The 27,124-nt window shown below is 34.1% G+C and overlaps 2 protein-coding genes across 12 annotated transcripts in view; one reads left to right on the top strand and one right to left on the bottom strand.

Annotated features, from left to right (window-relative positions):
* The window catches only part of LOC118203321 (sialin-like), a 98,612-nt gene that overhangs the window by 51,406 nt on the left and 20,082 nt on the right, over nucleotides 1–27,124 (top strand). For 6 of the 11 annotated variants that reach the window (XM_085820054.1, XM_085820050.1, XM_085820051.1 and 3 more), the window contains 7 exons: nucleotides 4,133–4,225; nucleotides 6,806–7,014; nucleotides 9,919–10,152; nucleotides 16,484–16,667; nucleotides 17,926–18,056; nucleotides 20,598–20,747; nucleotides 22,014–22,146. In XM_085820054.1, the coding sequence (XP_085676180.1) occupies nucleotides 4,180–4,225; nucleotides 6,806–7,014; nucleotides 9,919–10,152; nucleotides 16,484–16,667; nucleotides 17,926–18,056; nucleotides 20,598–20,747; nucleotides 22,014–22,146 (1,087 nt within the window). In that variant the 5' untranslated portion in view covers nucleotides 4,133–4,179. The remainder of the gene's footprint in view (nucleotides 1–4,132; nucleotides 4,226–6,805; nucleotides 7,015–9,918; nucleotides 10,153–16,483; nucleotides 16,668–17,925; nucleotides 18,057–20,597; nucleotides 20,748–22,013; nucleotides 22,147–27,124) is intronic. The other 5 variants (XM_085820055.1, XM_085820056.1, XM_085820058.1 and 2 more) reach the window with 1 other exon arrangement.
* Nucleotides 1–27,124, bottom strand: part of LOC118195734 (sialin-like) — a 158,878-nt gene that overhangs the window by 124,876 nt on the left and 6,878 nt on the right. The window lies entirely within an intron of this gene.

Raw genomic sequence — 27,124 nt, 5'->3', positions numbered from 1 at the left:
TATCGTATCAATAATTAGGAAGGAAAATCGAACCGAAACGTTTTAGTTTAGGATGCAATGTTTCGCCTGTAGACCAAAGGTTTTCATCCAGGGAGAATTCCCTAGTCTCAAAGGGGAAATGTGAACAGCTTTTTGTTCATTTGATAAGTATTTAGTTTTATTTTATGAAGGTAAAAACCTACTTTATTATTAATTACATTTTCTACATTTCATGTTATTTGACTTATAAAAGACGATAAAATGAATCTAATAATAAATAAACATGTATATTTATTTTTCGAGTTTGAGAACAGAAAGGAGCATGATTTTCTAGCAATAGTGAAAGGGGTGCATGGGGCAAAAAAGGTTTAGAAGCCCTGGGTTTAGACGTTCTTGGATATACTTCCTGCTTTTCGCTTTCATTGAATTTTCTGTTGATTTAAAATTTGCTTTTCAGTATCTAATCCATCATAAAACTCTATTGCGTCTTATAGAATTCTTCATTAAAGCAATAATTTTCGTTGCGTATTTAGTTTTTTCCAAATATTTGTTAACTTTCAAACTTTTTTATCGTCTTATTCAGTATCGTTGCTAACTTCCTGTGAAGTTGTTATAGTGGGACTCCTTTATTCGTGAGAATAGAAATTCCTGAAATAAAATGCCATACAGCTAGCAAGTTCTGGAGGAACGCAAAAGTACCTATAAAAAAATTAAGAATAAAAACGACGTAATATGAATTCGCCTAAGGAAAGGTTGGTTTGATTTGGTTATGGCAAAGCACACTAGGCTATTAGAGATGCTTTCGGGTAGAACTTTCTAAGGAAAATGGCTCGTATCCACGTTGCACATCCACGGGCTTGTTGCATGGGCGTTTCCGTGGTTTTTCCCACGAAGCCAGCCCGTTTGCCTGGAAAGAACCCAGATCATACTACCATATTCAGCGATTTTATGGCGCGGCCGTTAATGGGCACCCTAAGAAAAGAACTGAATATAAAGAAAAATTAGTAGGCGGTTTTGTTTTGTATACGCAGTAGTGGATTTAAGTCTTCAGTAGATGATAACTATATGAAATGTGCGACTGAATGGTTGGTCGATCGATGGGTTCATTAATTAAGGTAAAGTAATCTGGTTATTTGTAAAATAATTGTGATTCGTACGCATGCCTGTTGGTAGAGCATTAAATGGCATTGAAACGCCTTTGGCTGCGACGGTAGAAGTCTCACTATTAGAAGAGGTATTTAGATTTTCACATACTGACGCTGGAATGCCTCTTCCATTCTTGCAGATGATCAGGTATTATCGGGGATTTTAGACAATGCGGCCTGGTTCATCATCTAGTCTATAAATTCGAGGTTCTGAGGTGGCTGCCGATTTTAAAAAAATCTTTACCAAAAAGATTACTTGTTAATAGCATGCGCTAAATATGAATAAGAGTTAAATAAGAGTTAGAGCCCATCAAATTGAAATAGAAAAGGTTGTACGTCAATGTTGCCACAGTATAGGCAAATGCTGTAGTGTAGCAGATTATCTGAAATATTAGGATAAGCCTCTGTACCAGGATTCATCTCTACATACAACATGGCGCCATTTTTCAATGTTCCTATGACGTCTAGCTTTATACCATGCTAGCCGGAGCTTGATAATAACTGCAGAAGTGTATTTCTTATATGTGTATGTTCCCCTTTAAAATCCAAATTTCACAGTTCTTGAGACTTTATTATTTTTAACTTGCATCCAGAAACACTGTGGATTCTTTCAAAAATCTTTAGCTGATTCAATCCACCATTTGCCAAGCGATAAAATCGCTGAATATTGCAGTTCGACTTCGGTTCAAATACCGGAGAAGTAGCTGGCTTTTTCATGTTTTTGCCCATGGTAACGTGAATACCAGTTTTTTATTTTTTTAGAAGTCCTCCACAAAGGCATCCCTTTGCTTAGGCAAACAGCCACTGTATATTTTGCCATAATCCAGAACAGATTTCAGTTGATTTCATGCAGTTTTGAACTTCTGCTATTCAGGCGTACCCTAGATACATTTGATCAGATAGATAACTGCGGGAGGGAACTGTTTTGCGAAGGACTTTGTAATAGAAACAGGCTTTTTTTCATGTTAAGGGAACAAGCAAATCCCAATATTGAATGAATCGCGCCTTATCGCAAGAAATATCTTATTCAGAAAGAGAGGTGTAGTATTAATTCTTGCATATTAATTGCCTGATGTGATTATAGTGAATACTGTGTCCATAGTGCAAAATATTATTGATCTTTGCTTTAAGAATTAATCATTCATTTGAATCATATATTATTGAAAAGCATCGGTTTTTAGAAATTTATGCAGAGCATCATTTCATATAAAATATGATAGTATTTTAGTAGAGGACTTTTATACGTTGCTTATTTGGTTTTAAGTTCGATTTGCTAATTCTTAAGAACTGGCTTTTGGTTGGTAGCTTGAATGTCTCAAACTCGTTCTCCTGAAGTCTAGTGATGAACTCGGGAAAGTGTGCATGAACTTTTTTCGGGTATTTAGTAGTGTGGACTGCGATCTCGGATACATTCATTCAACGTACAAGCAAAATCCGTCAAAACTTTTGTTAATTAAAATGATTCAATAAAGGAAATGGTAATAATTTAAATATTTAATGTTTCATGGGTTACTTATATAGTATATTAAGTAATTATCTTATAATACTGCTAACCTATGTTTAATAGCTTAACTAATTCAACATTTAATTCCTTTAAAAATTCCTTCGGGAAATCATCTGTCTTTAGGCAGATGTCCCACATATGCCGTATTCAAGGTTTCTTCAGTGCCAAACGTAACAGTATAAAGAAAATCTCGTTATAGAGACACTGATTCTCTTTTATATGTTTATACAGTCCATTTCCAATTATATGGGAAAGAATTCACAAGGCCGATGGAAAACAAAAGTAAAGTATCTTCGTTGAGGAATACTGGCAAAATTATCTCAAATCATCAGCATAAAACAAGGGTGTCCACTGTTAAGTGCAATAATTAAAATGGGGGTTAACAGCTGTGGTTAGCTAATATCAGTGTTCTTAAAAGTTATGTTTATCTACAACAATATCTAATGTAAGTAATAAGGAATGGCTTCGTGCTAATTTAGCCCTTTCCCAAAACAACCCCCTCAACAGCTTTGTTCCCATTAAAGACCTAGAGGGAGAGATTCAATAATTTTATTCCCTATTCAGTCTAGTCCGAAAATATCTCCTGAATTCACTTATAACAAAGTGTGTATTTTTACACCTCTTCTGTAAACAAGAGAACGTAAACTCGCTGCTTTCAGCGACATAACGCATTTTTATCATGATTTATCTTGTTGAGATATGATTATATATACCAAAACAATACTGCATAAATATTTTCTTTTTAGTTTTATTTTGTATTATTTTAGAAGCTTTTGGCCTCATTTTACACATTTTCAAGATATGCCAAAGGGCAGCTTATTATCTTTTTTCAAAAATAATAACCATCAATAATATTTTATCATAACTTCGAAGATGTGAAATAGCTGTGTTTCACTTCCACCTTTTTCAAAATTAAACTGTCGAATCTTACGACATTTCCATATTAGAAATCCACATTAATTTCGCTGTAAAACACCACCTTCTAAAAAACTGAAAGTAGATAGATGCACTTTCCAACGTACCTAACTTTAAAAACATTTATTGCTGACTATACTCAGCCTCCTTTGCGTTTATATGAAGGAGTGGAAAATGAACCCTGTTATGGGAATGATGGTTAAGGGCTATTTCCCGTTTGGGCTAAATCAGAAATAAAATAGTCAAAGGCACGACTAGAGTGCCAAGTGAAATGTGGCTACAAATGTGAATTTAAAAATGGAATTTATTCTGCTTCGACTGCCAAGTTTCCTGTTCATCGTGGACTAGCATTTTACGCAGTCAGAATTCTCCCTTTTCAATAATCTAGTAAGTGCCAATAATCCAATAAGTGCTTCGCCATCGGTATTTCTGTTTCTGCATCTCAGTATTCCTACATCAGTACTTCTCTAAATTTGTCTTCATCATATTGCATATATACATGTTTTTCATAATAATATTCTTTCTATATTATGTCATTATCAATAATTAGGTACTGTAACAGTTTGCTTAAACTGAGTTTATTTTACAGGTAACTTTGAACAAAAAAATAAAGAATTAATTTATTATACGAATTAAATGGAAACAGAGACGAGAAATGAAGAAGTCCAGAAAGCTCGATGTGGTAAGTAATGTTTATGGTAAAAATAAATATATCTTGTATTATTTATATATCGTATTTTTTTGTATTAGCATGGTTGTATCATTTTTTATACATTTAACATAATAGCGCATAGTCTGTTAATAACTTTAGTTTTAAAAAGTGTTAATAATAAAATAACTTCCTTATAATAAAACAAAGGACGTAATCCCCAGAAAAGGTGGGAAGAACATTTTTGAAAACTATTAAGATTTATTGTGTAATGCCTCCTACCTTTATCCAAGTTTCAATTTAATTTTTATCTTGCGTCAGACTTCGTTCTACCAGTAGAAGAATGGCTAAACTCTGGCAGTTCGTTCAGTTCTTTTGCCTGCAAACTGGCTACATGAGATTTTCATGGTTTTCCTCGGTGTGAAATCCCTACAAGCCAATATCCCTTGAAGGGTCTTTTACAAATGCATCATTTTTGTCAGATTTAGCCCTCGCCTACCGCAGATATTTACCTAACCAGAACTGCTTATTAAAAATTTTCGATATTTATTTTAATTAAACTGAATTTAAGTTTCAGAACTTAATATAACACTCTATAGGAAAACGAATGACTTTTAAGTAATCCCTCTATAATGCGTTATTCAGAAAAGAACTTCGCACTTTTAAAGAAATCACATAAACAGCACCAATTCTGAAGACGCTAGAGGTTGAATTTCATCGAAATTTAATTTATTGCACTTAGAACTTTCCCATCTGCCCTGCAATTAATAGGTTTGTGAACTTGACACTGTAGCTGCCGCAGATTTGCATAATGAAATAATGAATGACTAGATGCAAGAAACAAATTCATATTCCGTTTACATTGGAAGAAAAACCCATGGCAACAAAGGTATCTGTGTTCGTGTTGCCTCATCAGCATCGTAATAATAATAGCGAATATATCCGTCAGAAGTCTAAAAGAAGAATATCTTTTCAGTATCTGTAATATTAACCTTTGTTCATATAATACATAAGTTTAAACTCGTGTAATCTTCTCAACTGAAAGACATTCTATAAAATGATCACAAATCGCATCTATAAATGCTTTTAGGAACTATTTAAAAGTTTACCATCTGTTTTATAATAACTTGTTTTCATTCTAGACTATGCATAAACTTCAAGCCTTTTGGACTCGCTGCAAACTCGGCCAGTTGTCATCTCGTATACAATAAATAGACCAGTTGCTACTTTCTGTATCATCTGCTTTCCATTTGCATTAAATAAATTAAATCCTCATTCCTCCTTTTTTTTTTTTTTTTTTTTTACCTCAAGTTTAACATAAGTAGGCTGCAACGAATGACGATCAAAGCAAAATCTAGTTGACAGTTTAATTTAGCTTGTATGCATACTGAAGTACTGTTCAAATTACTACTCAGCGACTTAAGTATTTGCTCTGTGAGCGATTTAGCAATTCTAATGCATTCTTGTAGCTTGGTAAATGGTAGATTTTATGCCACGGTGATCTTCAAATTTAGGATCAAAATGGTGATATTCTTTCCTGCGCTAAGGCAAAGTATAACATGCTTCTAAACTCCTTGATACCTTTTTAGCTGTTTCTTACAAAAGAAAAATGGCCATCTCTTGAAGGTACAATAAGCTTTCGCATTTTCCTTTTCACTTGAGCTGCGTATTTAAGATACTGTTATGAGCCATTAGCATGTGACAATATATATATATATATATATACACAAATATGTATATATGCGAACCCATAAAAACATGCATAGAAAATTCGCAAGAGAACAGCATAAGAACGGACGGCTTCAAGAACTTGTTTTTACATTTTGAAATAATTTTAGCAGAACTTTCATGCAATTTTTTAGGTTGTTTATAAAACTTTTGGTTTATTTTTTCTCGAGATAGGGATCTAAACATATAATGTGGACATAATGCATAAATGATGTTTTTTAAAATCTGGCTAATTGCATTTTAAAATATTTTGAAGTAGCTTCTCTCTACAAGTATATGTATATGTAATATAAAATTTAGCCGTTCTCTTCGATAAGCAGTCGTAGTTTATATTTGACTTATATGAAGAGGATAATATGTTGCTGATACAGTTGATGTTTTACGCCATAAAGTCTCTATTGTATACAATTATAATTTTAATAGATATCTTTATTTAGGCAGAATTCGTAGCATAAAAACATAATGATGCATTCAGTAATTTCAATCCTAATTCTCAAGAGAATAGCAAGTTCACTAATGATACACGCATATTTTGTTAGTGTCATCTTATTACTATTGGTTTATGAAAATTTCTGTTAGAATGATATTAGTTAAACCTAAATATCACTTCTACCGTCATGTCGTTCGCATTGTATAAAATTCATGACAAGGATTAATTTTGAAACTATGCTTCAGATAGAATTATTATAAGTATTTTGCAAATTTTAGAACAAAAAAGGAAAGTGAATTAAAAAGGCTTTAAAAGGGCTGTTACAAATTAGTTTTATCTTACATACATATTTATATTCAGCTATATTCTATATACTCATTTTTGTGAGTACTTAAATATTTGTAATATGTTCGTCTGTAGATAAACGCTTACAAAATTATTCTTCATATTCGTAGAACTGCCTGGAATTCGCTATCTGTTCGCATTCATGGGCTTTCTAGGATTCTGCACAATATATGCCATTAGAGTAAATATCAATGTTGCAATTGTAGCCATGGTGAACGATTCGGCTATCTACAAAAATGATAACGAAACCAGATCGGAAGAATGTAACGTCACCCCACCGCCTCTCATTGCTAATCACTCGTCATATGATCTCCCCAAGGTGAGTGCTAAATAGTTTAATGATTAAAACTAACTTTTATTCAGAAAAAATAATAGATGATAGTACACGTAATTGTTATTTGTGATATTTCATTGTTTTCAAACAGCCTTACTTCAAGTAATTTCATCAGTTTGGTGTTTACTTGTTGTCACATTAATCAGATTATAAGAATCGGTTTTTTCCTACATTCCATAATTTCCAAAGTAATTTATTTTACTGAAATGATGTTTTAATTTTTTCTAACCAGCGCAAATCAGCTAATTTTTTATTAGCATTTTTCAGTTCGTGCCGGTCTTTTGAAGCCGAGAAATTCTAGAAATTAATTGTATCCTAATCGGGATTCGAACCTCAGATCTTCTACAGTTGCCTGTATGCACACTGCGCAGAAAAAAAGGGGAGACAGTTCTATATCTCCCGTTCTACTGGGCCCATTGACGAAATTCCACTTGCGCTTTTCATGTCTCGAAAGCGCGAATTAGGATATGTATTAGATTTATGTATAGCATTGTTCTAATATAGGTATTTTGACACAATATCGAACTTTTTCTGAAATAACATACCAATTTTTTCCATATTTTTCCATTTCGAGACGTGAAAAACGCAAGTGGAATTTCATCAATCGGCCCGGTAGAACGGGAGATATAGAACTGCTTCCTCCTCCCCCCGTCAGTGTTCATAATGAACCTTACAGCAACCCTTCCAATATCCAGGAAAGTCATAAGTATCAGTAATGGCCTTATAGGACTCATATTTTTATGGGAAGTTGATTTTTTATTTTAGTTGGAAATTGTTAAGTTGATTATGACAAAGTGTGATGTGTCTTTGTTAATAACACTTTTTATTGAGATTATAAATGGAGAGATCTCTTACTCTATTACTTCACTTACACCACAGGAGCATGCACGGGCAGAATGCAGCATTTGTTAAAAACTCTTCCCCCATAAAAGGTAACTAGTAAGAAGCACGAGTTCCAGTCGACCAAATCTAACTGGTGAGGAATTATCGTCAACAATAATTTTAAATTCTGTGCCACTCTAACACTGTTAAGATTTTTGGAGCCAGAAAACTGGGAAAATCAGCTGTTCTTTCACAGAGATTTAAACCACAGATCTTGTAGTACCGGTTGGATGTGCTAACCACTCGCATTATAAACCCATGCACGGAAGAATGCGATAACTACTTATAAGTTGAGTTAAATTTACATCAGTTTAATGTCAGTCCAGTTTATTTATACCGGTTTTTTATATATCAATTACTAGTAAATCTTCTATCTAAATATTTTATTCAGAAAGATAAATACATAAGTAGTTGTTTGAATACTTTACAGTTGTTGACGTATAAAAACATTCTCTAATTAGAAGAAATGTCAGATCAGAGAGAAACTGATGCTGTAGGAATTCACATGGAAAATCAATCTTCGGACAGCTCTGAAAGTTTCAGCTTCATCACTCTTGCAAGGTTTTGATTTGCAGATTAAAGTTCTTGAGTCTCAACTACTTGAACCTACGTTGTACGACTTGCACTATTATTTTTAGGCAAGATTTTTTTTTTCTTTTCAGAAAAGAATTATGTAATCCCATTGAAATCTTCAAAGGTTTCATTAAACTACTATGGCATATACCATTAAGGTATAATGAAGTAATTGTAAATGTCTTGATAATATATGCATTTAATTTTTCTAATCAAGATGACTTTTCTAATTAAAATCTATTTAGTAATTAAGTCCCCTATAAGTCCCGTCTTAAAAGTTTTTTACACAAGTTGCTCGAAATGAGCAGGCTTGTTAGCAGCACCCAGCTTCATTCGAAACTGTCGCTCCAGTGACACGTTTGATGATGGCAGGACTGACAATGGATCTCTGCTTACGAAAACCGATAAGTTCTTGGACTAACACCGAGACTACAGATTGAGGGCAATTAACAACTGAACGCTATAGACTTTGCAAGCAAAAAGCGCCAGAATTTAAAACCGCAAAAAATAAAAATAAATAAAAAGAGGAAACAAAAAAAATCAAAAAGCATTCAGATTTTATATTACGCCCAAAGGGGCGTTTTCTAACGTTTTGCGTGTTACCTTCATTTATTAAACATTTTCTTTGCATTTAAACCATAAAAGTCAATCTAACAGCAATATCGCAAAATATTTAAAAGAACAAACCTATCTTTAGAATTTCCGATACAGTCTCGCGCGCTGTAGATAAGTTCCCCCCCCCGTATGTGTTGCCATTGATCGCTTTGAAATCGTTGAGTTTCTTAATCAAAAACTCATGAATGCTTTACAAAATATGAAATAGATAATTAAACAAATTACAAATTCGGGCTTCCGGTTGCCCATATTCGAGTGAAAACGTACGTTATTCAAAATTGGATGGCTCTGGGTACCGTTGTTTTATCACAGTGCGAGACACACGCATACATTTATGCAGATTCTTCATTATTTAATTTCTTTAAATATGATACGGGGCGATAATATTTGGTGGCAACAATTTCAAAAATGATTCGCCGCGTATAGTAAATCGATGCAAAATGCTAAAACGAAATTAATTGCTCTTCTGACCTAACGCTCCTTTGGGCCAATAAAATAAGAAGGTTTGTGCCTCTGAAATGGAACCCGTTGTTCTTGACTTGCAAGCCATCCCATAAATTAAAGTCGAGCGTTGGCAGATCACAGCTTTATGAGGTTTACTTAGTTTTTCGTGGGGGCAACTGTTCAGGTATTCTGAAAGCCAGTTATTTGTTTCTATAATAGACTTAAGGGTCCCATTATTTACTGAAAGAAGAAAAGAAGTGATTTATATTAAAGTGTACACAGCGTAACGCATTTTCAATGATTTGTATTTAAGTATGTAAAGTGTTACGAGTCTTCTTTCAAATTTAATTGAAAGAATTTAATTTCTTTCTCCAGGAAGGTGAATTCATTTGGTCTACGCATTTGCAAGCTGTCATCCTCGGATCGTTTTATTATGGCTACTGCATTTCCCAAATACCTGGTGGAAGAATGGCTGAAATATTTAGTGCCAAATGGATCTTTGGCATCGGTACTGGTATTACAGCTTTACTTACTCTCCTAACGCCCATAGCGGCTCGTTGTCACGTGGCCTTGTTAATCGTTATACGGACGCTGGAAGGGTTATCGCAGGTGAGTGAATTTAAAAGTATATTTTGAGTTTATTTCTCGTATTGAAATTGTATGCAGTGAGATAAAAAAAAACTCTTAGCGCGGATGAATTATCTTGAGTGAAAACATTATGTTAAAGTTTGATTACAGTTGAGTTTTCTGAGATGAAGCTGAAGAGAGTTAAAAGACTTTTAGTAATTAAAAGCTGTTGTAAAGGATTTTAAGTGATTAAAAGCTGTGGTTAAGGAGATTTACACCAAAATTTCCCCAGAAATAAACACTTAGAATTCTACTTAAAGCTCGATATAAATAGCAAGTAAAAAAATTCGTCCATTAATGACAAGATTTTAATATATAAGAAATATCGAAACATTTAAAATTAAGAAATTAATATTTTTAATTTATGTGTATTTATATTAGATAAGTGAGTGCTATTTAAACTGTTAATAGCAGAAAATGACGAGTTTCTGATGCAGAATTTGATAAGTGTCCATTTTAAAACCGTAATAGAAGTTCAGAATGAAAGTTGGTGAAATATTTTCTTTGCATTTCATAATATTTCTTTCCCTCCGCCCAGTTGTATAAATACTATTACGACAATATTAGGAGAATTAGCCTAAAAATATTATTCCTTTTTTAAAAAAAAAACAAAAATACCAAACAAGAATTCGGAATGTCGGATAATTTAAATGAGTTTTATTCCAAATGAAAATACAAACTGCATCTCCAAACAGACAGTAATTTTTGATTTTAAAAAAAATTACAGTTCAGCGGCCACCATTACCCACTTTTCCAATTTTCTCGAAGACGAGGTTATGTGGAATTACTAAAATAATTCCGGAGTCTCCTAAAATTAAGAAAACTAGGTCTACCTTGTGATCCTAGACGGTAATCAGACCCAGCATCTTAGGATGGATAAGATTCACACTTCTGAATGGTTTTGCTCATTTTATTTATTGCATGTATAGCAATTTGCGTACTGAAAATTAGAATTCATCTTGACTTTGCAGCATATAAATATTTGTCATGAAAAAATTTAATAGTATGTGGTAGTTTGTAACAGAAATGAAATTGAAGTAAACGTTTCCGTCATCGAATTGTAAAGCGCTAACTTTTAATTTTATCGATAGATGTCGCCACTTCCTTCGTGAAATTATTTTGCAGAAACGTCATTTGAATCTGCAATTTGCAGAGGGAATCGGTATTATTTTCTTAAATTTATACAAAGTATCTGTCGTTATTAAAGACTTTCTCTGAAGATGTAATTTCCACGCCTTGTTTCCCCATTAATGACATTCGACTGATAAATCTTAACCTCTTAAAGTATAATTTTTAATAGATTTTGGTGTGTGTGTGTTGAGTTATGGCAAAGCACACGAGGGCTATCTGCCTAAGGCGAGGGAGGCTTTCCCTTTTTTTCGCCCGTGAGATTATACTTTAATTTGTCTCAATAAGATGAAAACGTTTCTTCGCAAGAATTGTAACTTTGATATTGTGAACTTTTTGAATTGTTATTAATTCGATTACTGTAGAGATTCTGAAATAGTGTATCTTTAGCTGGTTATTAAGTTGAACCTTGGTGCAAAAAGGTCTTTTTAATGCATAATGCTGGCAGGACAGTGACGATTTTTTTCAATGCCCCTATTGTTTGCAAAATGCGATGAGGGAAGGGAAAAACCTCTCTTCCAATACAAATTTTTTAAAAAATTACAAATGATGCCAAAAACAATCTATTCCCTTAGATTATCGAATAATTGACGTGTGTTTGTTTCATTTTCAAATAAAATGAAATTCTCTTTCCTTTAGCTCCTTTTTCTGAACAGTTGTCCTCAACAATAAACGTATTTCATTTCTAAATGAAAAGCAGCAGAAATGATAAGACTATATTCTTCGGTGAATACACAGGCTTTCTAGCATATCTAGCGTTCTCAATTTTGGTTGATCATTAGTATATGCAGTAGAACTCCAATTATCCGAATCAATTGGGACAGGACCCCATTCAGATAATTGGATTTTTTTCGTAGAAAAGGTCTAACGTGCCTTTTAATTACTGTATGTTGAAAATATGGAGGGGGGGAATTAATTTTAAAGAAAGTGAGATTTTAATTAAAATGAAGAGGTAACACTTCTACGAACATGCTATATACCGTACTGTACAGTACGTACAAGTGCTGAAAGGCATTGCTTGTTGAACATCTCGTTCAAAGTAAGCTGTTTGACCGGCTTCATCCGTTTTCGAGCAGCCAAGTCACGCATCCGCTTGACAGTGGGAAGTTGCATGTAGTCACACTCAGGCTGACGCTCCAGCCACTTCAACGCAATTTCAAGACCGGCAAACCTTTCACTAGCTGATGTCCCATGTCTGCTTCAACTTCAAAATTAAGATCTTCTTCCTCTACACTTTCTTCTCTCACACTTTCAATAAGTGCATCATCATTTAGAATTTGAAACCCAGGGTCTGACGACAAAACACACACCATCCATTCTGCTGCATCCTCAGCCCTAACTTCTGAACATCCAGGAATTTCCAAAAGAATTTTATAATTCCTCAAGTGACACGTCGTCCTCATCTTCTCCTGTCTCTTCCCTTTCTTTTTCTTGAAGCCTCTTTTCCTTTTCATTCTCTTCTTCAGTTGATTCTAAAAAATTCTGAAGGCAATTTGGATAATTGGAGCTGTAATGTACGAGAATACTCGTATATGAATGTATGTTATGTGTATGCCTGAACATATACCATGTAACAAGATGTAGATGCGTACTCCAGCTGCTGATTTCGGTAGTTTCTGTACAAAATCGAGTAGAAAAGAGGTGAAAATGTCTCTTCACAGTTTCTCATATTGGGCCGAATTAAGCAATTAGAAAGGTCACATTCGGCCCACAGGCCAGCTTTTGCCCATCTCTAGTTTAATTGAACAACAGTAAACTGCTTAGAATGTGCAAACTCCTGATGTTCAAATTCCTTTGTTCTCTTTGTCTTCTCTTTTTCTCATTAATAGTGCATATGTGTGCATTTATATGCAATTAAAATACTTACCGCAAGTTAGATACTTTTCTTTTTTAATAAGGATGCAATTTTTTCTCCTTTTTTGACAGCCAAGTTCGTAAAAATTTCGTAAATTTTAGGTTTGGTTTACAAGTCGATTTTAAAATGAGAAATTTTAGACCAAATTTAAAATAAAAAGTAATTAAATTTTAGAAAGTCATTTGCGTATTAACGCAACCACCTTAGTAGAAAATCATCAAATTCTGGTAGCCATGCTCATAACAATCGTTTCAGTCAAGAAACGCCGCCATTTTCGTTTGCCTTTTTTTTTTCGTTGTTTTCCGAAGTTCAAACGGTTTTTATAAACAAATCTTGGTATTTTTGCTTTAAGTTTACTTTTAAAATATGAGCGTGTGGAATTCGCTAGCAAGGAAAGAAACTGCGGTTAAATTTCTGCAGGAATACAGAATTTTGCTGAAAGTTGTCTCAGCTTATTAGTTACTTTTTCAACGACGAAATGTGTTTCCTAGATAGCCGCTGCTGCCAAGGGTTTCACAAGTCGGGCCACCGCAATTCTTTGATGTTTTTTCAAGCGAAAACAGATCGCTGTGTAATTCTGCAGAAGAATAGCGCAAAAAGTTACAGGAAGAATTAAGAAGAATGCGTTTTATTTTTAATGTATCACGTAATCTTTATTTTATCAGTCAAATTGCTAAAATTAGTTAAAAGTATTGCTAAAGTGTGTTTTCTTTTCATATGTTGATAATGTTTACGGATTTACGTTTAAATATCGACAGTTTAGGAATCTTTCTGAAAAAAGGCGCGTTAATCACCAACTTACACCCGATTTAAAAAAAAAAAAAAAAAAAAAAATTACCTTTTTCATCTGAAAAAAATCGCCAAGTTGCGCCAAGGTTTATATATAGTCACATATTATTAACATATGTTTTAATATCTATTTTCGTATGTCATTTTAAAGTTTTTGAACAAATTATAACTTCAGAAACTCTTAAACCAATATATTATGGTGAAATTTGACATTACCAAATTAAAAGTATCGTTTCACGAAAGGTTTTTTCAACAAATTATCGTTAGGAAATCTTCCAAACCTATTTCATTTAAAGCGGCTGACTCTTTATTTAAACTATTCTTTATGAATCTTTTTATATATAAAGTTCAGTTGATGCTGCTAGCATTACATACACAAGGGACATTCAAGAGCATAAAATGATTAAAATTTTTTGGTGAATAAAATGTGTTGTTTTAAAATGTAAGACAACAAACATTTGTGAAAGTTTTATTTTCATGCAATTATGATTTCTATAGTTCCCCACCCCGCTTCTGTTTTTCTATTTGCGTTATCCTTTAAAAAATACCTTTTCGAGTTATAATTTCATAATTAGTTGATCTGGTACTCCCGTTCTTTCAGTTTGGTAACTGATATTTTTACTTCTTTTGTACGAAGTAAAAAGGAAGTATTGTAATCGCGAAAAGTTTCAGGCAGCATATTTCAACGAAAATATCCATTTTGACCGCTATCGAATGCAATTTAACGATGTTTTTGCGTGATATCTGTACGTAAGGACAGAATAAAATACTTTTCCTTCAAAAAAATTATAAAACTGCTTTAAAATTAATTCTGAAAAGAATTTTTCGTGGCGTCTGTACGAACGTGCGTCTGTACGAACGTATGTACGTAAGTGCCTCGCATAACTCTAAAACGAGTAGCCTCAGAACATTGAAATTTTGTATATAGGACTGCTATAACATGTAGATGTGCACCTCGTATTTTGATTGCAATCGGCTGCACCAAACGTATATAAATATATATACATATATATCTACTATGTTACCCGGCTCAGTAATCTCAGTTTCTTTACTCTTACATGTTTGTAAATTGTACATTTTTTGCTTTAAAAATGATTGAATTATGATGTTTTTATCTTCCGGTTAAGGTTTTTATGCCTTTAGTAAATCTGTGTGCAATATTTTTAGAATTATCAGCAATTTTAAAGTTGTTTAATTGCCGCTAAGCCTGTTTTTAATGGCGGCCATTGATGTTTACATTTGAAACAGGAGACTAGTGGATTTGTTGCCAATCTAGAGAAACTTAGCTTCGCAACAACAAAGATAACGCCTTCATTTATTATTGCCAATTAAATCATGCTTAATTCTTTCTGGAACTTTTTTTCGAGGAAATAAGTGTTTGAGATTTACTTCGTAATTTTTAATATAGATATTTTGATTTTATTTTTGCCTTCTCGCGAAGTGAGAACTGAATTAAATGAGAAATACTCAATCGTCTGTGAAAAACTGTTTGTTTTTTGTTTTGTTTGCTTAATTTCTTTTATACATCATTCTAGCTTTATTATAGTATTTGAATAGAACATGTGGCAACGATTAGATAATTCTATTCTTTAAATGATATAAATTTTGTGCATTATGAGTTATAATAGAACGAAATATATACGTTAACTTAGTTTCCGTTATATAATTATATAAGTTAACTGTTATATAATTATTAATACTGTTAAGTGAATCTAGCGCCAGAGTGTCGCTATGGTAAATACTAGAGTGAATTTTAAAGAATGCATTTATTCTATTGTGGCTTATGCGCTGTCGGCGAAGTAGATTTAATTCAATCCAATAAGTTTAAATGAAATGCAGGAAAAATGCGTATAATTTAATATTCCAATTCAATATTCCAATAGAAGGAAGTCATGTGGTGTACACATCAGATTTTTTTTCTTTTATCACAGACACAGGTTCAGTTTCATCAAAAACACGGAATGTATTTAAGATTCATCGAAGAATAAATAAAAGGTGGTGTAAACTGCGAAAAAAAAAGCAACGGATAATTCCGATTTGCATTTAATTTCGATATTTATCGTAACTGGTGTACTTAATCATTCGATCAAGTCTGTTGATCCACTAGTGGTCAAGCGGTAAAATCGCTGAACACCGGTAGTTCCGACCTGAGTTCGATTCCAGGCGAAGGGGTCCGCTGCATGGCTGTTTTCGGGATTTATCTCATGTGTAACGTATATACGAGCCACCCTTAGGACGTCTTCCAACGAAGGCATCCCTCCTCTTGGGCAGATAGCCCTAGTGTGCTTTGCCATAATCAACTAAACCAATCTTTAAATTCTGTCTATTAAATTTTGAGTGAATGATTTTTCATAATATTGACTAATATATTTGTTACTATAGATATTGTTTTTCTAGCTTCCTGATATTAATTTTCCTATAGTTTTGTAATAAGTTCCCTGTACATTTCTAATTAACTGAATATGTAAGAAATATCCAGAAACAGTAATAAAGATAATAATAATAATAATCTTAGAAAGAATATCCTTATTATTTTTGCAGGGTGTAACGATGCCAGCTATGCATTCTATGCTGGGGCGTTGGGTGCCTGATTGTGAAAAGGCTTTCCTATCCACGGTCGTCTACTGCGGCATCTGTATTGGTACTGTTGTGACTATGCCTCTTTCGGGATATCTGTGTAACACAGAGTTCTTAGGTGGTTGGCCATCTGCATTCTATATGGTTGGTGAGTTTTAGTTCTTAAAGAATATTTCAGCATGCTTTTGAAAAATTCGTGTTAGAAGAGTATTTTAGGTATATAGCATATATAAATTTCTGTACCTGCTTTCCATACAAATGTTTCCTATTTGACATAATTATACGATTTAAAGTTTTGGGCGATGTTATTCATAATGAATCGACATCGACGAAGTATTTGTTGTCCACATCAATTACAAAAGTGCTACTTAATTTTGGGATTTTTGAATGTAATGTGTTCGTATGATGGTTAATATACTTTCATTTAACCACTTTAAATATGAAATAACATTAAATTTTAATAAAGTATAATCTTTATTTTGAAACTACATCTTCAAACAAAAGTAAGATCTGTTAAAAATATTCTATGCTAAAAAAATATTTTTAATTCATAATATTTCACAAAGATCTTTGATGTCATGGTACACAGTCAAGTCCTGTTTTGTATGAAAAAATGGCGGAAACTCTGTCTGCAGCTAAGAGCTGCTGCTTTTATATCATCTGTCAGGTGATTCCACTTGTAGCAGCCATGAAGTCAATCATTTACATTTGCTTTAGAAGTTCTTGTGTCACTGAATTTAGCCTGTCTTAGTTTTATGATTTACTGGCAATTAATGCTGGGAAAAGTGCGGATCTTTGAGATGTAGAGATCTGCTCTGTATCTCTTTATTACTATCATTATACTATATATCTAAGTCTGAAACATTATAGAAGCTCTGCTATTTGCACATCGAGGCCTGTGTGAAATTGCGCGTCTGGCTAACGGCAGATCCGAGAACACTAAATTCGAAACCTTTTTTTTATGTCTGCTGTAGTTTCCATACCATAAGGACTGGTATTTTCAGCTCTGCTTATAAAAATATAGTACCTGTGCACTTTATTTTTATATTATTTTTATATTAATTGAAATCGGTAATATAACAAAGTTTGAGCGCAAGCGCTTGGTTACGTTGTCAGCTTTTCCCTAGCTTAGTCAGACTGTGATAAATACCCACTTTTCTTTCATCGAAGCGAAAGCCATTCATTCGATCTTGTAATGTGATCAGCACCACCAAATTAGAGGGGATTAGAAATCTTTCACTTGTATAACAAAATGTGTGCAATAATAATTAGAATGATTTTAATGTAATTAATTACTATTATCTGCTTTGAACTCGGAGCTAGTAAAATAGTGATTATATCTTCATTTTTTAATGTATTTCAAGTTTTTTATTGCCAATATAAATAAGAAATACTCATATTTCTAGGTATTTTTGGCTGTGTGTGGTTTATATTCTGGGCCCTTCTTGTGACCGACAATCCATCTTCTCATCCCTGGATAACGAAGAAGGAGTTAAAGTACATTACCCTCAATCAAAGGATAGAACAAAATGTAGAGGTGAGATATTTTATTTTTAAGATCATTAGTTGTAATTAAAAACAAGTGGATCATCAAATTACTTCTTGTGTTAACTTTAACAATGAGCTTAATATTAGAATTTATTATAAAAATACAAATACTTCTCTTACATTCTATAGATTTCAATAAGCATCAAAAGTATCAATTCAGTTAGCACCAATAAATGTCAAATAAAATCGTATAATTCATGTAATTTCGATAAATTAAATTGTATTTGAATTTAATTACTACGCTGCTGATAATCCAAAATGTAACATCATGAAGAAGCAATATCACAACCATATTTACTAAATAAATTATATAAGCTATAAGGAGTGATTGATTAAAATTACAGTCCATTTCGACTTGCGAACACGAAGAATTGTGCAGCTGGTACTAAGTGCAATGACATACTTCAGCACTGAATAGAAAGAGTCTCTGGATGTTGAGGATGGGTATATGAGTGCATTTTTTTTCTTTCCGCATCTTTCCTAAAATTAATGTGGTATAGCCTAGAGTGATGTTTGTTGGGCCACTCGCTTGTCAACCATCCATAATACGTGTTCAATGGGCTGTACCACCAGAATCGGATATCATCATGGTACTGTAGGCAGAGTTGAGGTTCGTTAAAAGACACAATGTCATGCTATTTACCCACGATCAACGTTCAACGCACCATTGTAATCAATGATAATCACAACAATGGATCTCATTGCAAAGAGTATCCTCCTCTGCTGAAGAGTCAAATAATGTGATGACGCAAGTTGTACAGCAAGCCTTCTTACGTCAAGGTTCTTGATGTAGCTACATGATACATCATTGCCAGTCTCCTTGTTTGGTAGTGTAATAAAGTTGATGTAATCGCTTTCATCGGTCGATCCAATCTCTCCTTTTTCCGATTCTACAGTCGCGTCAACTTGGCTTAACTTCGTAAAATACGAGTACCGATTTATCAGAAGGAAAATACGCAGTCTCTATAATCCACAATTCTCCTTTTCATAAACCTGGAAACTTCTTGGAATGACTAGTATTTTCCGACGGGGTTTATTGAAACTTCCCAAGTTAAGGAAGAGCAGGAAAGCACACAATTGCAGGACTGAATACAACTTACCATTATCCTTTTTACAGTTCCTCTAGGTGACTTTACTGGTACATAGGATTTATATGTGCCCTTCAATGCTGTTTATTTGCATGTCTTCTAAAGGTCTGCGGTTGGTGAAAATGCAAATTCAGTTTGCACATTTCTTTCATGGTTTAAGCATTTTGGATGATCAGAAGTGTGCGTAGGTTCGAGTTCTCGAATTTAGGATAATGTGAAAATTATTGAGATCCCATGCCTTTGGTTTGAGATGCATGATTTATCGTCTAAAAAGGAAAATCCTTTGGGCTGTATTTCATTCGCTTCCGTTTATGTCAAACACTGAATTTCCCTGCCATTGTGGAAGCTGTGGATGACTGCCACGCCTACGTGGCTTGTATTAGAATTCTGGGATGAAACGCATGAAATCGGGGTTTTATAACATTATTTGGATTAGCCAAAGCATATAAGGGCTATCTGCATTCATGGAGGACGTTTTAAGGAAAACTGGCTCGTATTCACTTTACACATGGAAAAAAACTGCGAAACCTCATTTTAAAATCGCTCTTTATTTATAAAAAATAACTACTCTTGGATGATATTTAAATAAAAGATCACAATAATATTACCCCTCAGTGCCCTAAATCAACTAATAAAATTCTTCGATTTCTTCATGAACAGACTGTTCTATCTGACACTTCTGTTGTATAAGTCTAAAGTATTTTGGCAGAGTACGGACAAGAATTAAAACATCTGTGCTAGAACAATTCACATAATTATTTACTGTATTATAAGAACCTGACGCTCTAGACTGAATGTTCGATTTTCATATCTCTGGAAATTATACAAAGTTAGCATACTCTTTGTATAGAGAAATAAAATTATATTAATATCCTATAACACGACACGAACAAAATATTCGCATATACTTGGCGCACAAGCTGACTGCGTGCTTGGTTTTCGTCGTTTTCCCCATGTTTAACATGGATACGAGCCAGTTCTCTTACAGTTCTCTACAAAGGCATCCCTCCTCACAGGCAGATAGCTTTCATATGCTTTGCAACAATAATCCAGTGACTCTCAATCTCGTTTGCTTTGCATTAATGGATCAGTCATTCATGCTCTCTTCTTTATATTATTTTATGCGCTTCTGGCGAGTAAGTAAGAAATGATAGCTAACTAAAATGGTTAATTAGTTAGGAGAATAAAAATTAGCTAATGATAGTTTATGAGAATTATTTTACACATATTTATACCGTTCAATTAACTGACAGAAGAAACTTCGAAATATTTATATTAAGTACCATTTGTAAAACACTTATCTGTAATTGTCTTATCTGTTTACTTTCATCTGCCTAATACAAAAGCATCAGACATGCAGTTTTTTTATTTAAAACTATTACATAACGTTGTTTACATTTGTCAGAAGAAAACTTTTAACTAATTTTTATTTATTTTTACAGTTACCTCAGATTCCCTGGATGAAAATTGCGACTTCTGTTCCTTTCTGGGCACTGATTATCACCCAAATAGGGCAAGACTGGTGCTTTTACACAATTGTTAACGATCTACCAACTTTCTTTGCCACTGTTTTACATTTTAAAATAGAAACGGTAAGTAGTTTTACAAAATTACTTGTTATCCCAAAAGCGATGTTAGTTCCGAATGAGATATTAGTCTCTAAACGGCATTTTGCGTTGAATCACTATAAACGGCGCATAACTTTTCAAATTGTTGCCACCAACATTGTCGCCCCGTAATATATTTAAAGAAACTAAGTGATGAATCTGTATGAATGTATGCATGTTTCTAGGACTGTGAAAATCGACGGTACCTAGAGCCATCAAATTTTGAATAACGTAGTTCTCCACCCGAACACAGGCAGCTGGAAGCCTGAATTTTAAATTTCGAATTTGTTTTATTATCTGTTTCATATTTTGGAAAACGTTGACGTATGTCTTTGTAACTGAATGATTTCAAAGCCGGCAGTGGCAACATTGTACGGAACAAAACATTTTAGTCTCCAGCACGCAAAACTGTCTGTCGGGAATTCTAAAGATATGCTATTTTTAAATATTTTGAGACTGTTGAATCGAAATTTATGTGGCGTAAGCGCGGAGAACTTGATATGTAATTAATAAAGTAAACACAAAAAACATTAATAATAAAAATACAAAAAAAGTTTCGTAAAATCTTGGGTAAGGAAACTGAATGTTGATATGATAAACTGAGAAAGAAACTGGAAAAAGGAAAACTGAAAAATGTATGCCATTATTTACACCAAGTGCTGAATTTTTGTTTAATACTACTATAACATTTTTAAAATTAATATGGGGGCATTACAGGAGAATTCTTTTTTGTTATTATTATGTATTTAACTTTCTTTTAAATAGAAAAGGTAAAACGTGTGCGATTTGCCACACGAATTTAGAAAGTTAAAGAAACTTTGAAAGATATTTTGCCCTGAGTGTATTATCTTGTAATCTCTTCAGTATTTCGTATTATAAAGTTTGAAAACTGAACCAAATGGTCAATAGCAACTCTTGAACGAATTTTATTCATAGTTAATTTTTATAGGGTGACCTGAAACAGGAAATTTAAATTGGTTAAATAAAAGAATTAAGTTAGAAAAATGTTTTAAATGAACATTAAAATTATTTCTCTTTTTTTCCTCCTTTGTCTCGGTAGTATTTCATTTTGTAAAACTGTGATGAATGAGTTTAAATATATTTCTAGATTGAAATATTAAATTTAAAGATATTTGACAAAGTTTGACCTTTTTTCATAGCAGTTATGATCAGTATATTATAACAAAATACTTTTTTCCTATTCATTATATTTTATACTGAATTTAATTCGCAAGTGCTTTCTTATTTCAGAATGGATTCCTGTCCTCGTTTCCTTATTTGCTCCAAACCATAGTGGGATGTACAGTTGGTTATCTGGCTGATTTGACCATTCGTAAGAAATTCGCGTCACCGGGATTTGTGAGGAAGTTTTGCAATACCGCAGGTATGTACTACTTACTTTGTTTTCCTTTCATTCTTTCAACGGTATCATTGTTTAAATTATTTTTTAAATGTCTTTGATTATTGAAATGTTATCAGAAATACGTTGGATTAGTAAAGATGAACTGCGTACGAATAAAAATGTTAGCTTCTTTTTAATATGGATAAAAATGTCTGTAATAAAATAAAACATCGCATCACTCGTGAAATTGAGCTTCAAAACTTGTCTATCAATTTAATAAATAAAATGTATATTTACTGCTAAATAATTGTGTCAAAAAGCTACGAATTTTCCAAATATTTTAACATCTGCATTGAAATATTTAGTTTAAAAAAATCTGCATTAATGTAAAAAAAAATTTGATGCGGACACCACATGACTTCCTCATACGGCATATTAAATTATACGCATTTTTGCTGCGTTTCATTTAAACTTATTTCCTCGAATTTCATTAGAGATAGATTTCTCATTCAGTTAATTCAATTCTCACATCGCGGCAAGTTAAAAGTACATAAAAAATAAAAATATCTTCATTAAAAATTGAAAAATATAGAAAAGCATAAAATGCCAAATACAATTAAAGCATTTTTTGTTATAATTAAAATTAGTTTATACTCAAACAAGCAATTCGGGCAGCGGGTGTAAAGACAGATTTTTCGATGCACAAAACTGAGTTTACTTTTGGTCCCATTCGGCAAAAACTGAATTCTCTATTCTGCAAAGCTGGTAAGCTTAGGCTTAGGCGCACTTAAACGCAACTTTTAAATTATTGATAATTCTACTAGTATTGCATGTAGACTCATGAAGGCATAAAAACTAATACAAAAACAACATAACTGAATCATTTTTAAAGCAAAAATGCACAATTTACCAAAATGTAAGAATAAAAAAACTGAGCTCGCCGACCCGAGTTTCACATAACACCGCAACAAACGCCCTCAAGTATTCCTAGTCCCTCCTTTATCCCATAAATTGCTTCTCACAAGTTTCGCCGCCTGAAATAATTAAAAGCCCCCGCTGCCGATAAAGAATTTCGGACACACAACCCTTCTGAGTAAGACGCGGAAGAAAACACTCTGCACACATCTCACTAGAAAGAACGTAAGTTAATGCTTTTTCTGGCCTTTTATATCTTCATGTACATTCCCTTTTCTTATTATAGTATATATATTTTCAATTTTTATTATTTGATTTGTTTTTGCAAAGATTGCATTATATTTCTTAATTTTCTATTGTTTTTTCAATTTGTGTTCTATTTCATAATTCCAATTAAGATTACCAATTTTTAATTTTTTACAAATAGTTTTGAATTAAAATGCATAAAAACGAGGGTCTCGGGGGGACAATTACTCAAGTATTTTATCAGTTTTACTACATAAATTGCTTTTTCACTCAAAATTGTATTAGCGAAAATGCTTAATAAGAATGAGTTCTTTGGTACTCTACTTCGGTTCTAAATACCTTCACTTCACGGGAATATTTGGCCTAACTTAAATTGCCAGTTTGGCATCACCGTTATTACTTGAGTAAAAGACGAAACACCTTTATTTATTAATTATTGTTCATTGAACGGGAGTTGGTTCGTTCCCCTTGAAAAGTCAACTAATTTCCGATCAATGATTACTTGCTTTAATTTAATTACTTGCTTTTAATTTAATTTCTTTTTCCAATTGAAATTTTGTTATTCATGATTTACTTCAAGTCCCCGTGAAGCATTGTTAACAATTTACATTCAAATTACTTTAAAACAATTTTCGGAATTAAATCTCCAACCTATGGGTTCACTCTTTTTAGATACTTCTGCTAAAATTAATATTAGGAGATAATATAATCAATATTTCTTCTACTAAAATTAATATTAAGATATATATATATACTTTTGCTGGGGCCGATTGCAACCAAAAGGGAGGGGTACAACTACATGTTACAGCAGCAATATATGCAAAAATGCATAGCTGGACCTATGTAAATAACGTGCACGGAAATTCTTCAGCCTCCTTTTGTATTGTTAAGTATTGACCTATAATAATGTTATTCGTTAATTGCGTTTTTAGTGATGTTGAATATAAATAACAGAAATATTGCAACATATTTTTTAATATAAATAACATAGTTGAAAGAAATTTGGTCATTTTTATAACAAAGGAAAATGTATTATCATTATCCAATACTTTTTGTATCTCGCGCTCAGTATCCGGTTAAAAATGTATTTTCTAATGTTCTCTGTATGTAAAAAAGCAATATGCAGTTGACAATCATGATTTAAATTTATGTAATAAAACATGATGGAAACAATTGTTAATGTCACCTCTCTCAATTAGTCTTCAAAATTCCCTATACACGAAGATTCAGAGGATTAAAAACAAGTTTCTGAGCAACTTGCCCCACCCCCAAAGTCCTGCTATGCTGCCTCAACGTGGCGGGGGGTGTCACTGGGCGGAACGGGCGAAGTACGTCGGGAGCATAGCTCCTGGTAGGGCCACCCTAGGCGTGAAGGCCGTTCCAACATGCTCAGCTAAAGCATAGCAGGTGAAGAACCCTCAGGGGATTGCCGTCTTGGTGATCGGGTATCACTCCCGGGGCCCCAGTGACCTTTCCTCCTCTTTCCTCTCCTCTTGTCTAGCTCTCTCTCCTATTTTTTTCCCTTGTGGTTTCCTCTACTGGAGGTTGGGGCTCACTGTGAGATGCAGCTACTACTCTTGGTTTCTGTCTCACCATGGTGAGAATACCGCCTATGCGTTTGCCGTGCATGGTGACCCGTAGGGTGGGAAAGGAGGATCCTGGCAGTTGAGGGGCGAGGTACTGTCCCCAACACACTGCTTTGGCCTCTGCTTCTACTTAAAACGGGAGGCACTTAGCTGTCCCCGCTAGTGTCAATCGGCTGGCCACTAGTCCTATTGGTCAGTGGCTAGGGGATAAGCTCTCGGAAGTCTCCGCTTTTGGGAAAGCCGACTGTGGGGGCTTCAGTTTGCGTATAGGCCCGGCTAGCCCTAACACAGGGATCTGTGTTCCCTTGTTGGGCTCCATGGTGGGTGGGGCGGTCGGGCCCGAAACCTTCTCTCTTTTCAATATGAATACTTTAACTTCTTCTCCTAACCATGTGGATACGAAAAATTCTGGAGCTGCTGAAAGAATTTGTACTTCGACCTTAATTAGCACAAACAAATATCCAAAGTTCTTAGTTATCACTGGTGAGCTAGAAAATCTATCGCCATTCTTCATCCATAAGCATATTGCGGCCTCAGTAGGCGAGCCAAAACACATAAAAAAGCTCCGTTCAGGATCTCTGCTCATCGAGACTACATCTGATGCACAATCTTCCTCTCTCCAAAAAATGACCAAAATGGGGGAACATTCTATTACTGTATCCCCACATAAGTCTTTGAACACGTCAAGAGGTGTCATTTCGGAAATAGACTTGATATCAGTCTCTGAGGATGAACTTGCAAAAGAACTCGCCGAGCAAAATGTATGTGGCGTCCGCCGAATAAAAGTCCGTAGAGATGGGCAACTCGTCAACACAAAACATCTTATTCTGTCTTTCTCCTCTTCAGAGCTACCGAAAGCCATTAAGGCAGGTTACCTAAATTGCCCCATCAGACCTTACGTGCCGAACCCACTGCGCTGCTTCAAGTGTCAACGGTTTGGCCATGCGAAGGCCGCATGCCGGAGAAACCTGGCATGTGCTCGCTGTTCTGCAGGAGGTCACGAAAGTCAGGATTGTGTAGCTGATCCAAAATGTGCAAACTGTCATGGCAATCATCCAGCATACTCACGAAACTGCAGAAGAAAGAAGAGAAAAAAGAAAAAAAGAGAAAGAAATACAAAGAAGAGAAAGAAGAGAAAAAGAAGAGAAATACAGCATATTAAGACTACAAGAAAAATCTCCTATCCTGAAGCTAAGAAACTTTTTAGCACGGGTCAGTCAAAAGCAAATGTCTCCTATGCACAAGCCACTAAATCATATCGGTCAATAAGTACACAAACATCGCATAGTACACAGAAGAAGATACCTGAACCAAAAACAAATGACAAAGAAAAAGTCTTCTACCTCCTCCCAAACAGACAATAGAAAGTCGAGAAATAAAAACACAAGAAACAGAGTTCAAAAAAGAAAATCAAAAGCTCAGAAAAGAGAAGCTCAAGCCGAAGCTCTATTGAAGGGACCTTTTCAGACTTTATCGAATCTGAGATGGAAACAGATGGAGGCGGAGATCTCTCGAAAAATGTTCTACCTCACAAAACAAAGAAACAGCATCGAAGCAATAAACATTCCTAATGGCTACTCTCATTTCGTGGAACTGCCGGGGCTTCTATCAGGGTATTGATGGCTTTAAGCAACTTATTAATAAATATCGACCTATTTGTATAGCGATACAAGAGACATTCCTCAAATTTTGCAAAGCTACGTAGGTACTCGATGACAAGAAAGGATAAGACATTCAGTGAACTCGCAAGTGGTGGTGTCTGTCTACTCACCTCAATTAATTGCCCTTCGAGTGCTCTCCCTTTGGATACTCCTCTCCAAGCAGTTGCAGTACAGTTGAGCATTCGAACACTGACTACTGTCTGCAGTATTTACATCCCGCCTAATGAGAACATTAACTTAAGAGATTTAGAGGATCTACTTGCCCAATCACCAGCTCCGTTTATTCTACTCGGTGATTTCAATGGACACAATCCCTTGTGGGGTAGTAAAGACACCACCCCATGAGGTAAGCAAATTGAACAGCTACTCCACGACCACTGTCTCTGTATCCTTAACAACACAGAAAGCACTTATTTTCATCAGCCAACAAGGACATTCCATTCCATTAACCTTGCTATTGTTTCTCCACAGCTTTTGCCTTTTTGTTTTTTTAATGTCGAGAATTATCTATATAATAGCGATCATTTTCCTATTATCATAAGCATTACAGGAAATAGGAGTGTGTTTATACCTAGAACACCACGCTTTTTGTTGGACAAAGCCGACTGGGAC

The sequence above is a fragment of the Stegodyphus dumicola genome, chromosome 7 (genome assembly GCF_044657685.1).
Source record: "Stegodyphus dumicola isolate Sdum_Otavi_A_Nest chromosome 7, ASM4465768v1".
Lineage (NCBI taxonomy): Eukaryota > Metazoa > Arthropoda > Arachnida > Araneae > Eresidae > Stegodyphus > Stegodyphus dumicola.
This window is presented reverse-complemented; position numbering and strand designations above follow the sequence as displayed.